This window comes from Phocoena phocoena, chromosome 17 (genome assembly GCF_963924675.1).
Source record: "Phocoena phocoena chromosome 17, mPhoPho1.1, whole genome shotgun sequence".
NCBI lineage: Eukaryota > Metazoa > Chordata > Mammalia > Artiodactyla > Phocoenidae > Phocoena > Phocoena phocoena.
The window spans coordinates 44999759-45016865 of record NC_089235.1 but is presented as its reverse complement, the minus strand read 5'-3'; the positions used below and the strand labels follow the sequence as shown (position 1 = coordinate 45016865).

General features: G+C 37.1%; 1 protein-coding gene across 1 annotated transcript; it reads left to right on the top strand.

The window, feature by feature from the left end:
* Nucleotides 1-941: 941 nt before the first annotated feature.
* FBXO43 (F-box protein 43) lies at nucleotides 942-11682 on the top strand. The gene is made up of 6 exons (XM_065895145.1): nucleotides 942-970; nucleotides 1061-1125; nucleotides 3325-4813; nucleotides 7040-7142; nucleotides 11129-11332; nucleotides 11434-11682. Exons 1-6 carry the CDS (start codon nucleotides 942-944, stop codon nucleotides 11680-11682), a joined length of 2139 nt encoding a protein of 712 aa, XP_065751217.1.
* The last annotated feature ends 5425 nt before the right edge of the window (nucleotides 11683-17107 follow it).

Below are 17107 nucleotides of genomic sequence, written 5' to 3'. Positions count from 1 at the left end.
ACATTATTTTTAATAGCATCCCACTGTAGGACCTGTTAACCTTTCTATACAGTGTTCCCCAAAGTTAAAATGGGGAGGAGAGAAGAACCTATCAAATTAGGAAGCCCTCATGGAGCCTCGGAGGGGTGTGCGCACGGAGGGATGGGAAAGCGAGTACAGACTTCCTCGGGCGGAGGCTGGGCCGGGGGCCTGCGGGTCGCGGGGCCGCCGGCTGGGGCGCCGCTGAGCGAGAGGAAGGGGCGGCGCGGGGCGGCGCGCAGCGGTTACTCAGGGCGGGCCGTTCAAACCGAAGGAGGGAAACGCGGCGGCCCCACACGAAGCTGGCGTGGGGGTTGCCATAGCCTGGCGTCGCTGAAGGCGAGGCCGCGGCACCTCCCCTGCGCTCCAGAGGCAGCCGCCTCGGTCCTCGCCCGCCCGTCGACCCCGTGGGTGCGGCCGCCCCGGGTCTCCAGGTGGGCGGGAGCGGGGGACGCCAGGTGTGTGCGGGCTGGCCGGCCTCCGGGCTTCCCCGGCCCCGCGCCCGCTCTAGCTCTGCTTCCCGGGTGCCGGGACTAGAGAGGCGCCCCGACGCCGTTCACTTTCCCCTCGCTCTGCTCCAGGAGACGGCCCACCCACCCTCAGCCCGTGGGTGGCTTCCTGGGCCCTGGGGCCAGGCCGGGCCTCCCTCCGACAGCCTGGCCTGGGGAGGGTCCGCGGAGGGACGAGAGGCCCGATTGACGCCTTGCGGAGACCGTTAACCACCCACCCGCCGACTGCTCCTGGGGGAGGAGATGACCGCGCTGCAGCTTACACTGCATCTCAGAAACCCCAATTTGGGAAGTTTCCTCCATTCCAAGGCTAGCTGGAGAAAACAAAGATATTAAAATTACTGTTGTCCGGAAAGCTGGAGGAAATTCAAAATGATTTAGGCCTTTTCAAGTGTTAGAACTAATCCCTGTAGCATGTACTTCACGTATACAAATTTTAGCCGGTATCGTGCTACTGCACGTTTTAATGAATTGTTCAAATTAAAATTTTCTCTTTAAGTGGTATTACTTTGGCACGAATTTTAAAGGTAAAGTGAGAAATTTCCTTTTTTGGAAGCCTACATAACGTTGACGTCTAAGAACTCAAGCTTTACTGATGGTAAGATTTTACACTTTAACAAATGAAGGAAATTTGGTTCTAATTTGTTATCATATTGTAAGTACTTCATTGAGTTAATCAGTTTTTTTTTTTTTTTAAAGAGCGCTATAGAGATAAGTGTTCTCAATCCTTATCAGGAGTCTGGTTTTAAAAAACGAATATTGAAGAGGCTTGTTTGATTCATCAGTGAACTGTTGAATCAGTAAAATTGAACAAGTCAACAGGCGTTCCACGATTTTGCATAAATAATTTTAAATTTAAAGTTTGAATAACCACATTTTGTTTGAGACCAATGTCTTGGGTTGAAAATGATGAAAGGTGAAAAAAATGATGACGTCAGAGAAAGCACGGTGGAAGCAACTTCAAATGTGTAGATGAACAGAAAAAATTAGGAAGTTTTTTGTACGTTTAAAGCAACCGGTTTATGGTTTCTAGCAGGGAGAGGATGATCTCTGCACCCCTACTCTTGTTTCTAACAATTTGCCTCTCAGATTCCCAAATTCTAGCATGGTGAGACACCTAGTGGTGAAGTAGCAGAATAGTTACATTTGTTGTAACTTTAAAAAAAAAAGGCTGGGACCTAACTTTACCAAATGAGTGAAAACTGTTACTTAATAGAGTGATTCTCAGAAAGGGGGAAATATTCGTGGATGGAGGTGTAATTTGAAAACACATTCTATCTTATTAACTTAATATTTTGAAAACAAAAATTGTTTAAAAATATAATATGAATTATAGAAAGCAAAGTTTGATAATTTTGGCTGGTAAGCATGTACGGAAGAGAGCAGTGATTGTCACAATCTGAGGGAATCTAAATCAGAAGAGAACATGTGTGAGACTTACCAAAACGGAATATAGGTTTTAAAGACTGAAAAACACCTAGGTACTTTGCCCAGTAATAATGATCTCCTAATGATCATTACACCATAAAGAAACTATTTGGTTTTGTGGTTATTGTAGCAATTTTTTTAAGCTCATTCATTTACATATTTAACTGATGTAACTTAAGCATAAATAAATTACTTTCCCATTATACTCAACTAAAATACATCTTCCCAGGATCTTTTTAATAGAGAAGAATCGTGTACTTGGCCTGGAGAAAACTTTGAAAGAATGACAATTTTCTTAGTGTCCCTTGAATAGTCTGCAGAAATATATGCTATGATAACTTTCTTATCTTTTCTTCTTATACTTTGAGCTAAGATGTAATTCAAGTTTCCACAAAGAAGGAATGCAATGATAGCGTTGAAAAGGTGAAAGAGTAAAGTATTTCCTTAAAAACAAATGAGTAAAGTATTTCCTAGTGTCATTCCTTACAAATATAATTACTGAATCACATTTCTTCTTTAAGGAATGTACTTGAATTCTTTATTTTCAATTTCAAGAATATTATAAAGGGTGGGTTTCCCCCAAATAGAAAATATTTAGAAGATGAGGCATGAATGAGTATAACTTGCCAGGTTTGACATGGCCATGTTATCTGTGGGACAGGGGTTCATTTTGGCTAACTCAAGAATGTGTTAGTAATTTATTAGTGAGCGTAAGAGTCTTTGCAAAGGTGAAAGTCTGCCAATTTAGACCTTGTGAATGGTCAGGAGGACTGAGTTTCTGAGACAGGCCTGTGTTACAAGTATAAATGACATTATCCTAGAGTTGTTTAGCCATATTGCAGTTTAGTCTACTGGCAGCACGTACTTGACACATTTCCCAAATACATGTTTAAAAATCAGCATATAGTTTTTTTTTAAACAGCTTTATTTACATCGCAAAATATCGAAAGGAAATATCCAACTGACAAAATCTAGGTCAGCACAAATAAGCTAGAATATTAAAACTACAGTAATGTACTTTAGCGCTGTAAAAGTCATAAAGTAATAAAATCATCTAAAAATGACGCCATGAGATTTTTTTTTTTCTCAAGTGTAGTTCAAGAAAATATTTGTGCATGGTGCCTAGACTATGCTTAGTCAGGTAATCTGTGAATATTTATTTCCTGGAAATTTTGGTCTTCGCGATGTTAAAACATTGTTTTATGTAAGAGACACGTGAGTATAGTGTAGAGTAGATTTGTTTTTTAAAGTAACTTTTTTTATTGCCATACAATTTTCCATTATTATTTGTGCTTATAACAAGTATTTTGGTGTAAGCTGCCAGACTGTTCATTTCAAAGGAAGAATAAAATTTGTTTTCACTTTGTAGAAACAGAGATTTTGAAGATGTCAGAAAGGCATTCAGGTGAAGCTGGCACTGGAGCAGGAAATGAGGTAGACTCTCCTATTGTCAACATCAAGTCGTCCAGCTTTGGAGACTTTTGTTCCACATCTTCATTTCAAGATAGTGGCTACAGTGAGCTGTTAAAATCATGCAGCTTTGATAATACAGATAAAGAATCATTTGGAAAGAAAGAAAGAGGCTCAACTTTAATCCATGAACATCCTGAAACTTCAAGTCTGGCCTTAACACATAGTTTAGAGTCTCCCACTCAAAGAAAGAGATTTGTCTTCCCCAGGAAGGAAAAGGATAAAACCCCAGACCTTTGTGAAACTCCTAAAGTCAGTGGAAAAAAATTTTTACTGCGCAGAAGATTGGATGTATCTTTCTCTCTTCTAAAGGGGGACTTTGAATCACAAAATAGTTCTCTTGAAAGTAGTACAAGCCAAGTTCCCAATTTAGAAAAAAATATTCCAAGCAGTGCTTCAGGTTTCCCAAGGCAAAATAATTTTAGTTCTTTAGTTACTAGCACTTTGAAAACAGAAGAAGCGACTTCCAGCAGTCAAAAATTGAGACTTAATTTTTCTCAACAGAAGACGTCCACAGTTGATGATTCCAAAGATAACTGTAGCCTATTTGAAGTTGAATGTATATCTCCAATTCAAGGCAATAGTTTTAAAGACTCTATCACACATGACTTTAGCGACAGCAGTCTATGTATTAATGATGAGAATACATATCCTGAACTTCTGGGCTCTTCGGTCAGTGGAACAACTTGTGGAACAGATGAGGACATATTTGTGACTCCAATAAGTAATCTTGTAGCAAATGTTAAATTTAATGTAAGTCAAAGGCTTTCTCCTTTAGGTGAAGTGAGACGAAATATTTCAACACCTGAAGACAGTGGCTTTAACTCACTTTGCTTGGATAAATCAGAAGATTCCCTCACTGACCAAGAGGGCTCTTTCCAAGAACTGCTTCAGAAACATAAGGGAACTCTCAAAGTCAGGGACACGGTAAGAAGATCAAGGCGTCTTGGAAGATTAAGAAGACTGTCCACCCTTAGGGAGCAAGGCTCACAATCTGAGACAGAAGAAGAAAAGCAGCCCAACCTCTCTGGCTCTGAATCAACACCAGTGGCCACTTCAGACATCTCAGAGAGTCAGCCAAGCAGTGACAATAAGAGTGGGGATTTGAGTTTAAGCTTTAAGAATTTATCAAAGACCCCAGCCTTGCAGTTAGTGCATGAGCTCTTTATGAAAAGCAAAAGGAAAAGATTCCAGCAAAGCGGTGCACGTGAATTGTTAGAAGAAAGGGACGGGGGGAAAATAGCTGTACTACAGCGTGTACTTGCAGGCCTGATTGGCAAGAAAATGGGTATAGAAAAACTGGACATCTTAACAGAATTAAAATACAGAAATTTAAAGCATGTTCTTGCTATGGTTTTAGATTCCTTGGCTGCAGAAAGCCTATGCAGGTAAGAATTTTTTTTTTTCTGAAATAAAACTACCTTTTATTTTTTTTAAGTTGGAAAGCTTTTCTGTTAGTTGAGTACTTTTTTTTGAAATTTTGTTTTAGCATCTCTATCTTGGATACTTTATATTTTATCAAAGGTGGTTTAGTGAAATTCTTCAGTGTCTCAGAAATTTCACAGAAATTTCAGTATATTGAATGTTGCCATAAGTAAAGAGAAACTAAGTCACATATATAGGAGTATTGAGGGTAGGAACTAGAGTTACAAGACTAAAGAGAGACTGTGTTTATACTGGCAATTTTGCGAAGTGCAGGACTATCAGAAGACAAGGCCCTTGGGAATGCCATGACCAGGAAGGAGGGAAGCCATGTGGAACAGGATTTTTGCAAGGTCATGGTTGGGGAAGGACATGCAAGAGAGTTAGTGAGCCTCTATTTCCATAGGTATGTGTGAAGAGTTGTTTTCATAGAATCCTTACTCTTTTATGGCCCCTGCTTCTATTAAAACCCTTCTTCACCTTTTCCCCATAAATTAAATGTAGGCTATTGTAGAGAATTGTAGAATCTCATAGCTGGAAGTCTTCTGAAATGTCTAGTCCTATCATGTATTTTGCAGATGAGAAAACTGAGCTCCAGAGAAGGGATCTGCCAATGGTCACTCGAGACAGAAACAGATCCAGGTCTACAGCTGAGCCCTCTGATTTCTAAGCCCATATTTTCCCAAAACTCTTATTAAGGTTTAAGTCCTTTCAGAATAGCCTTGATCAGGAATGTCTTTGGTGTAACCCAAGTAGGATGATAAGCAGGTTAATGGCCTACATACACGTGCCTTTAAAAAATTTCAAATGAGATAAATTATTTGTTTAAAAGAATAAGGAGATGGCTGCGACATAGGAATTTTATTTTTATATGCTGGAGTATTTGGATACAGACCAGTTAGAATTAAAACTTGGGTGACTCTTTTGGGTGCTCGCTTGTAGGAACAAATGATATTCAGTCATATTTCAATAATTGCCTTTGCTGCCATCCCTCTAGATTTATAGTATTTGTATTGCAGAGTGCATGTATAATCTTGGCAGTGCTTATTCTTGGTAATATGAGAAATTACGGTCAGTTGAAATAGCTGAGGCAAATACCCAAACGTGTATTTCATTTCTTCCCCATTAATGAGTGACTTTCTGCCTATATCTCTCCATCTATCTGATATAAGGCACATGTATCGGCTTAAGGAGAGGCAATGGCAATTGAAGTGGCCACGGTAACTGGAAGAATAGTAGTATTGATAACTCAACTATAACCTGGGGCCCTCCATAACCTTCTCCTGACCTCATTCACTTTGAGTGATTTGTTAAGTTAAAGTAATAAAAAAGACCATATTAACAGTTGCAGGATTAGCTTTTCTTTAATAATTAATGTAGTCAAAGTTATTGATAAATAAGCAATCACTAGACATAAATTGTGTTTTTCTTTAGCTGCTTTAGTCTTACAAACTTTGGTTTATAAAATAGGAACTTTGTAGTGCTACCCATAATAATGTTTATTATAGCTGACCCTTGAACAGCCAGAGATTAGGGGCGCTGACCCTCTGCCATGCAGTCTAAAAATCTTTGTGTAATTTATAGTCAGCTCTCCATATCCGAGTTTCCTCCGTATCCGGGGTTCGGCATCCCTGGATTCAACCAACCAGTCTGTGTAGTATTTACTATTGAAAAAATCCACCTGTAAGTGGATCCCCAGAATTCAAACCCATGTTGTTCAGGGATCAACTGTATTTGGCACTTAGTACTTCCAATAAAGGATTGATTGCTTTTGTGTTTATTTAATCAAAGTGACAGAAATTCGTTAAATACAATAATAGGAGAAATTTATAGAATCTTGCACTACAGTTGATAATCATTTGCTGCATGTCATGTTCCAAATTTTTAATCTTAGTGTCATGTTTAATAAGTTAAATCCTCTTAATTAGCCTCGCAGTGGACCCATTTGGGTTTTTATGAAACTTTGTTTTTTCCTTAACCATTTATGAGATAGTAATCTGTCAATATGATGCTGGCATATTTTAATAGGTATTCTTTCACAACTATGCAGATCAAGTCATATTTTTAATGTAAAATTTTAGCTTTAAATAAACTATCCAAAATCTTTAAAATGAATTTTTCTTATTGTCATGTGTGAAAAATATTAATTCTGTGGAATATATACAATATAAGGACTGATCTTTTTGTTACAGTATTTGGAAAGTGAGCAGAAATTGGCGTGAAATTATTATTCAAGATAAAAAAGCAGATCAGAGGAGGAAATTTCATATCACACAACTGAAAACAGATTCTGAGGTAATGTATATAATACTATTCTAAAATGGATTTGTATAAATATCTAATCCCATATGGCTGGACAACCTCATTTGGTTTTCCTGCTATCTTGCTATCTTTTAACCTTTCCATTTACCAACATTGACTCATAAACTCTTTTTTTGTTTGTTTTTGGCTGTGCCACGTGGCTTGTGGAATCTCAGGGATTGAGCCTGGGCCACGGCAGTGAAAGCCTGGAATCCTAACCACTAGGCCACCAGGGAACTCATGCACTCATAAACTCTTTATTTTTCCCAAACTCCATCTCTACCCAGTGCATCAGTGGAGTAGACTAACTGACATCAAGAACATCTTACTGGGTTTTGTTGTTAAGTGTGTATGCTGTTAGCAGTATTTGAATACCATTTGAATAGGATATGCTGGACCCTATTCATAGTTAGACATCCTTATAGCATTTTCCCATCCAGTCTTTTGAGTCGATACTACATGCAGTTGCTCAGATTACAATGTGAACATTTGTGACATGATTCCTTGCTTTCTTGGCACTCATACCCTGTGGGTGATAGTTATAAACAGGTGATTACAGTACAGGTGTGTTAGAGGAAGCCCAGAGTTCTCTTTATTGAACACTTAAAAGGAGTGGGGATCAAGAGGAGGAAAAAATGCGTCTCAGCTGGGAGCTGAATAATGAGTTAGGGAAGGTGTTTCGGCAGAGGGAATAGCATATATGGAGGCCTGGAGGTGAGTGAGCATGGCAGATTAGTACTTGTAAGACATCAGAAACTTGTGCTCTCTTGAAGATTTGAGGTCCAGCTTTGAAGTTACAAGAAAAGTTTTACAGAAGCTGATTAATTCTTTCTGGGGATACTACTTTGTATAACAGGCATCTGATGACTCTGGCACCCATATTTACTGTATATGCAACTTTTAGACCTTTCTTAGGCATCAATACCAAAAGAAACTCCGAGAATTAACTCTCTTATTCTTGTTCTAGTAAAAAGTGTTTAATAACATAAGTAAATTTATAATTTGGTGAAATATAATAACTGAGATGAAGCATGGTATAAACTAATATGAACACCTAGGTACAGATTGGGGGGTTTCTCATTCCAAGGAAATATTAGGGACCGCTATTAACTAAAGTATTGACTTTCTATTTTATTTGAAGAAATGTTTTACCTTCTCACCTATAATAATCCTTCACGACTGACTCACGGCTCTTGGCTACTGCTGTAGCTGCTGGCTCTGGGAGCTTATAATACTGAAGATATAAATTTCCTTCTCAACATATCATTTTAGAGTGGCTCCCTACATGCTAAGGACAGACCAAAAACACATTTTTAAGCAAGTACCCATTAATATTAAACTTTTAGCTCCATGTACTCTATACATCCTATGTGGAGGAAACATGTTGTATTGGTAAGCCTTTGCGTAGTTCTAGATAAAGCATTCTACCCTCATATCCTAGCCACCATTTTTCTTTTTAACTTGGTTTCTTAAAGGACTGTACTTTTTTCCTTACTTGAGTATTTTCCTTTATTCTGATTTGCTTTAAATTTTTTTTTCAGTAGACACAGTACATGGTTTAAAACATCAAATTGCACTTTAAGGCTTATAAAAAAGCACATATTCTCCTGCGCTTCCTACTCTTGATTCTTGCCCCATCGAGGCAATCACTTTTTAGCTGTTCCTTTTGATATTTACCTCCACATTTCTGAATGGCATGCCTTTACTGCTATTTCTTCTTTTGTTTTTTTCTGTAGAGGGACTAGGTGAGTTCTCTAACCTCTCACCACTACCTATCTACCCACCTCTCCCTCTGAAGTCCTTTCTCCTATCTTATGAATGTAACTACACCATCGTTTGGGAGCGAATTAGAATTAGGTGCTGACATTATTAAGACTGCGTTGAGATTCTTAGGACTTTTTGACAGCTGTGACATGTAGTACAGTATGATTATACCTGTTATACCTTTTTTCCTCAGAGTTAATAACTGCCCAGTTTCTTTCTTTCTTTCTTTTCTTCTTTTTTTTTTTTTTTTTTTTTTTTTTTTGCTTATTGTTTCTCTATACAGATCCCTGACTCATCTCCTGTTATCCACCAGAACTGGAAATCTCCTCTTAACTCTGAATGTATCAGGTATTCTACCTGTTCCCTCTTTTCCTCAGAGACATCCTTCCAGATGCCTTTTGCCCTCCTCTTCTGAAATGGACTGGTTGCTTTCTACCTGAACTATCCTAATGTATATCATTAACCAAAACAGAAAAATTATACAACAAAGTTGTTTGGTGGTTTTCCTCATACTTGTATAGTGGCACTGAAAGCCCTTTATATGTAAAAATTAAAACGCACACACCAGCTACGTGTGATAGGACCTCTATTTAATCTGTTTGCTTTGCAGCAGTGAGAATGACCATTAAAATCAGAATATCACACTTTTTCCATTGAATTTCTTAATTTACTGTAGTCTTCCCTGTTTTCTTATAATCATGGAAATGAACATCAGTAAGGTGACTCCCCTGTCACATTTAAATATTTTCTGGTAACGTGATGGAGACTATATTTTGAAAAATGTTGGTGCTCACGAATGCGTGCCTTTGTTGGCTGCTTGACCTTATACTGTTCGGAGATAGTAGCACACATTTTAAGCTCCAAGAGGGCAGGGACTAGACTGTTCTATTCATTCGACACCTAGTAGATGTTTTATGAATGTTTGTTAAATGAATGAATGTTTCTTCTGTGGATGAAATTTGCTTCAACAACATATCTCTATTCATTTTTTGGTGCATGGAGCATCACTGTGCTTGCCAACTGCATCAAAATCCAATGGGTGTCTTCTTTTAGTATGCTCTTGTGTCATACGCTTCTAGCTTAGGCTGCAAATCATTTCTAAAGTGTAACATGAAGAGATGTATTGAGTCCTTGAATAAGTTCAACTGTATTAATTCTAATTTCTACAAAAACCAATATTCATCCATGACACTTATGCATATGTTGTTAAACTGTTAATGGCATAATTTTTCATGGCCAGTTAACTTCGTTCCTATACTTATCCTACTGTCATTTCCCATATTTTTAACTCTCCCCATTTAGGAGCCAACTCTGGCAAAAGGAGACTATCAAGGGAGAGGAAACACAATTATAGTTGGACACTTAAGGAAATTCACCGGTAGTACATTTTATTTTGATAATTGGTTACGAATGCCAATTTGTTAAAAAAAAAAAAACTTACTCTTTTTTCTCATTCCCAACCTTAACAAAATAGAAGGCTATAAGGATTATTCATTGAAAATATTTCTTGGCTAAATATTTGAGTAATGTGGAAATCCAGTTCAAATAAGAGACATTTTTTTCTCCTTTTAAAATATCAAAGCTGTTTAAAACTCAAGTGTAAAAATTAATCAAGTATTGCAAGTATCTGGTATTTGTATAAACCAGCCAAACAAATTGGGTTTCATGGTCTAACCAGGCCCATTATTTTTCTGACATGCGGCTAAGGTAAGAAACCTTCAAAGAATTCCATGATGTCCCATAGTAAGCTTTGATTCACCTCCTCGTACACCTTGGCCTAAAAGGGGACTTGGTAAACTCTGATCTGTGGGCCAAATCCTGTCCATCACCTGTGTTTTTAAAGTAAGTTTTATTGGAACACAGCCCTGCTCTTTTCATTTACATATATCCGTGGCTGTGTTTGCTAAAACAACAATTAAGTAGCTTGCAGCTATCTGGTCCTTTTCAGGAAAAATTTGCAAACCCATGCTCTAAACAGAAAAATAACCAAGCATGCAAACTTAAAGCTAGCATTTATTGTCTTAATTTTTTCTTTGACTTTTAAATGCTAGATGAGAGGGTTTTTTTTTTTTTTCCTTTTTTCTAAAAAGGAAAGGTTTAGGGAGAAAATTCCAGTAGTGTAAAACCACTTCCAAACATTTAAATACATGTGCATCAGAAAGCTGTCCTGGAACTTTTGATATTACAGTGTTGACCCCTCTTGTCTTTTACCACAGGGGGCTATATTAAATGTTGATGATGCTGCCACTCGGCTCCATCTTTTAAATCGATCAGCTTTAAGATCTGTGCAAGCACAGGCTAGGACACCAGGTTTTCAGAAAGAACAAGTTTCAACATTTTCTCCTTGGGGAGAAGTTTTGACACCTATAGCGAGTTCTTCTGTTACTCACTTAAGTAGTAAACAGGAAGAATATGTTAAGGTGAGTATCATAAGTTATTAGAAGTAAATATTTACAGAGTTTGAAATAAAGCAATTCTCTATGCGAAAATGGAAGATTTAGTTTGTGTGCTTTTACTACAGGTTGCCAAAACACTTTTTATTGATGAAGCATTAAAACCTTGCCCAAGGTGCCAATCCCCTGCTAAGTACCAGCCTTATAAGAAAAGGGGACTATGTAGCAGCACAGCCTGTGGTTTTGACTTTTGTGTGTTATGTTTGTGTGCTTATCATGGGTCTGAAGAATGTAGTAGAGGAGCAGCAAAGCCAAGAAATAGAAAAGATGCTCTTCCAGGAAGTGCCCAGAGTAAGCGGAATTTAAAACGCCTCTAAAGAGACTTCACATATAAAAGAAGCATTCCCTCGAAGCAACATTTTGTTTGGCTTAAAATTATGAATATTTTGAAAGCATGCAAGTCTTCCCATCAATGACAGATGATGATTTATTTCCTACTTTGTATATATTGTGATCCATGTCATTGTATGTTTTCTTTAAAGTAGTGAGCTTTGAAAAAATCTTATTTTACAATGTCATTTTTACTCATTTTAATAATTTAGTGTTTTTAAATAAAGAATTTTCAGTGTTTTATATATATGTATTTAACTGTTTCATGTAACATTTAAAAATTGTGCATTTCATCACTATGTGTTGAAATGTTCTTCGATTACTTTTCAAAAGTAGTTTTCCAAATAGTATTAAAAATTCTGAACTTGAGATAGATGGCCTTATAGATTTCAAAATCTTTGAATATTTGAAATGAAATGTAAATAAAATGTTTTCAGAAGTTCTGTTGAATTTACTCTATAATCTCAATCTTTCTCTTAATTTAATTAATGTCATATTTGGGCAGACTTCTGGTTAAATAAAATTTACTTAATATTGATAACTAAGATGTAAAAAGTAAATTATTAGATATATATGGTTATTCACCATGAGAGTCTTAGGTAATAAACACCCATAAGTCACACGTAAGTTTCCTTTACCTTGTTACACATGAAATTGTCAGTAGTGCAATGTAGAAATCTGGAATCCTATCTCTGGTCCATGAGGAGGCACTTTGTATATTGCAGTCACATTGCCCTCTCAGTGTGTCACATTTGTCATCTTATGGTTACTCAGTCCATTAAGAAAGTAGTATTTTATTTCACTCTGGTAGTGAAAAAGAAGATTTTACCACATTTAGTTTTAGAAATCAATAATCTACATGTGTTCCTCTCTACTGAAGGAACTGTTAAACGATAGAAGTTCAATTTAAAAAAAAATTTTTGGCTTTAAATTGGGATGAGTATTGTAATAAAGTCAATATGAGTGAAATAGTGTAAGGACTTAATACCATATATTTAAATGAGTTTACAATAAAAATAAAACTTTCTGAAGACAAAAGATCAGAGTAGAAATTCAAAAGTTAATGAGTGAAGCTAATTCCAAGCTTCTTATTGGTAGGTTTTACATTTGTGATGAGTTCAAGAGGTAGGTAGGTTAACTGGAAGAAAATCATATGGTATTCATGAATAACTTTATTAAAGTTTTCAGATATCCAGAAAATAATCATCATTATTCTAATGGTTGTAAATTATTATGTATTATAGTAACTGGCTGGTGCAGGTACCCTAGCTATATGTTCCAATAGCGTCCTGTGCTTCCTCTGTCGTGGTACTTAGTTTCACTTTGCTTAACTTGTTTTTTAATTTTCTTTCCCCATGAGACTGTAAGCTCTGTGAAGGCCTGTCATATTTGATTTAAATACCGTTGTATCCCTAACACCTAGCCTGGTACCAGGCAAGTAGCAGGTACTCAGTAAATATTTATTGAATGAGTGGATTTTTTTTAGTGCTATCAGTGTTAACTTTTTATCCAAGTAAACCATTATAATGCTATCCTAATAATTTGTTAATTTTTAATGCTTGATTTCATTGATTAATGCTTGATTACATGAAAAAGTAGAATCTAAATGATTTCTTAAATTGATTTTAAACGGGTAATCTAATCAATAGATTTGTTTGGTCTACTCATTCTTTTAGCTGATTTTTCTATAACTAGTTAGGGTGTAATGCAAGGAATACTAGGCCAGGAATCAAAAAGCCTGGGTTGGTATCCTGAACTACTTACTAGCTGTGCCCTTATGCAAGTCACTTATTGATTCTGAGTATATTTCTTTAACTATAAATAAGGGAAGTTAAAAGAAATGATGTATTGTGAAATTACCCTGTTAACACCAATCAGTGTTACTACACGTTTGGCTGTATGTGAATACAATAAAGTGAAATAACATTTGTGGGGATAGAGCATATGATCTTGATATCATTAACACTATGCTGAATGAAACCGTAAAGTCAACCTCTAACCTGCTTGTGAAAATTGTTTGGTTGGAAAAAAAATTCAACAAACAATTAATTGAGCATTTGCTATGTCCAGGCACTGTTCTAAGTCCTTTACATGAGTTAACTCATTTATTCCTCAAAGTGACTCTATAATGCAGTTATCATTCCTTTTTTATATCAGGAAACCAAGAATCAGGTTAAATAATGTAAAATCACATAGATAGCAAGTGTGGGGAGCCAGGATTCTAGCAGAGGTAGTCTGCCACTTGTATGTGACAAAACTCTTTGCAGAACCCTTGTTGATAAATTCAAGATGCATATAATTACCATGTCTTTAATGGAAGATTGTTTTGCCATTTAAGAAAAATCTTTTGGTATACCAGGAAAAAAATTCTAAGTTAGAACAATTCGGCCTGAACAGAGTAGTTTCTTAGCTCATGAGTGGCTTAAACAACTATCTCATTTGATAAACTAAATGAACTGCATGAATACAATTATCTTGAGAACTCAGTTCCAGAGGAAGGCCACTGGTTCCATCCCAAGGTCTGTGTAATCTAAAGAATCAAGGCATGAAGACAAGAATAAGTATTACCACATTCCAGTAATGACTACATTCTTATAGGTTCTGATTATTGTGTGAGAGTAAGTAATAAGAAGAAGCTCACCGATCATTTCTTGATGGGACTACTCAGTTCCCAAGAAGATTCCAAAACAAGAGGGATGATTAAATTTGGCACTTTATTCTTCTGTTTCACTTCTTAATGAAGACATTAGGAAAATAATTAGTATTAATTCTGGGGAAAACCAATAAATTCTTTACCTTCTACTGATTTAGGATAACAGTCTCTCTGTCGTTTCCCCCTATTGTGTACCCCCCTTGAAGCCTTGCTAGCAAGTGGGCAAGAATATTCTATTTGACTTCTACTTGATTCCAGGAATGACGGATATGTTTTTATTTTGACCCCCTAGTTTAGAAAAAAATGGTGATAAACTTGTGATAAGTCATATAAAGTGAAACAACACTTTAAGAGCTATCTGATCATTTTATTATAGCATTTCTATGGGCGAAAATAATAGATTTTAAAATCTATTCCAGCTATTTAAAAGGCTTAATAAGGTCTTATGGAATTCTTAGCAATAATTTAATGGTAGAAGTACTACTGAGAAAACATTTTTTTTTTTTTTTTTTTTTTTTGCTGTACGCGGGCCTCTCACTGTTGTGGCCTCTCCCGTTGCGGAGCACAGGCTCCAGACGCGCAGGCTCAGCGGCCATGGCTCACGGGCCCAGACGCTCCGCGCCGGACCGGGGCACGAACACGTGTCCCCTGCATCGGCAGGCGGACTCTTAACCACTGCGCCACCAGGGAAGCCCGAGAAAACATTTTTGATACTTATGTAGCACTGCGTAAAGCTAAGTTTTTTGATTACCTTTCCTTAATTTACGACACAAAGCAAAACCGTCAAAAATTTATGACTCAAAAAACTACTGAACATTTCTACATTTGATCTCTTATGTTCCTGGTTTGCATTAAGTTACTTATATGGATTTATTTTAAATTGTGTCTCTTAAAAATAGTATAATATATTAAAAGATGGAAATACCCATTATTATTTCTGTGTGGAGGAGGGTAAATATTTCAAAGCTCACACTAAACATTCCACAAGGGGGCACCAAAGACTCATTTATGGTGATTTTGGCTCCCCTTCAAAAAAAGTAAATTTAGCTTTTATATATTTGATATTGATGTGGTGTGACACTGCCAGATAGGGGAAATGTTCCTTGACTTAATTTTTTTTTTTTTTTTAAACATCTTTATTGGGGTATAATTGCTTTACAATGGTGTGTTAGTTTCTGCTTTACAACAAAGTGAATCAGCTATACATATACATATGTTCCCATATGTCTTCCCTCTTGCGTCTCCCTCCCTCCCACTCTCCCCATCCCACCCTTCCAGGCTGTCACAAAGCACCGAGCTAATATCCCTGTGCCTTGCGGCTGCTTCCCCCCAGCTATCTACCTTACTACGTTTGTTAGTGTGTATATGTCCATGACTCTCTCTCGCCCTGTCAAAACTCACCCTTCCCCCTCCCCATATCCTTAAGTCCGTTCTCCAGTAGGTCTGCGTCTTTATTCCTATCTTACCCCTAGGTTCTTCATGACATTTTTTTTCCCTTAAATTCCATATATATGTGTTAGCATACGGTATTTGTCTTTTTCTTTCTGACTTACTTCACTCTGTATGACAGATTCTAGGTCTATCCATCTCATTACAAATAGCTCAATTTCATTTCTTTTTAAGGCTGAGTAATATTCCATTGTGTATATGTGCCACATCTTCTTTATCCATTCATCCGATGATGGGCGCTTAGGTTGTTTCCATGTCCTGGCTATTGTAAATAGAGCTGCAATGAACATTTTGGTACATGACTCTCTTTGAATTTTGGTTTTCTCAGGGTATATGCCAAGTAGTGGGATTGCTGGGTCATATGGTAATTCTATTTGTAGTTTTTTAAGGAACCTCCATACTGTTCTCCACAGTGGCTGAACCAATTCACATTCCCACCAGCAGTGCAAGAGTGTCCCCTTTTCTCCACACCCTCTCCAGCATTTATTGTTTCTAGATTTTTTGATGATGGCCATTCTGACTGGTGTGAGATGATATCTCATTGTAGTTTTGATTTGCATTTCTCTAATGATTAATGATGTTGAGCATTCTTTCATGTGTTTGTTGGCATTCTGTATATCTTCTTTGGAGAAATGTCTATTTAGGTCTTCTGCCCATTTTTGGATGGGGTTGTTTGTTTTTTTGTTATTGAGCTGCATGAGCTGCTTGTAAATTTTGGAGATTAATCCTTTGTCAGTTGCTTCATTTGCAAATGTTTTCTCCCATTCTGAGGGTTGTCTTTTGGTCTTGGTTATGGTTTCCTTTGCTGTGCAAAAGCTTTGAAGTTTCATTAGGTCCCATTTGTTTATTTTTGTTTTTATTTCCATTACTCTAGGAGGTGGGTCAGAAAGGATCTTGCTGTGATTTATATCATAGAGTGTTCTTCCTATGTTTTCTTCTAAGAGTTTGATAGTTTCTGGCCTTACATTTAGGTCTTTAATCCATTTTGAGCTTATTTTTGTGTATGGTGTTAGGGAGTGATCTAATCTCATACTTTTACATGTACCTGTCCAGTTTTCCCAGCACCATTTATTGAAGAGGCTGTCCTTTCTCCACTGTACATTCCTGCCTCCTTTATCAAAGATAAGGTGTCCATATGTGCGTGGGTTTATCTCTAGGCTTTCTATCCTGTTCCACTGATCTATCTTTCTGTTTTTGTGCCAGTACCATACTGTCTTGATTACTGTTGCTTTGTAATATAGTCTGAAGTCAGGGAGCCTTATTCCTCCAGCTCCTTTTTTCGTTCTAAAGATTGCTTTGGCTATTCGGGG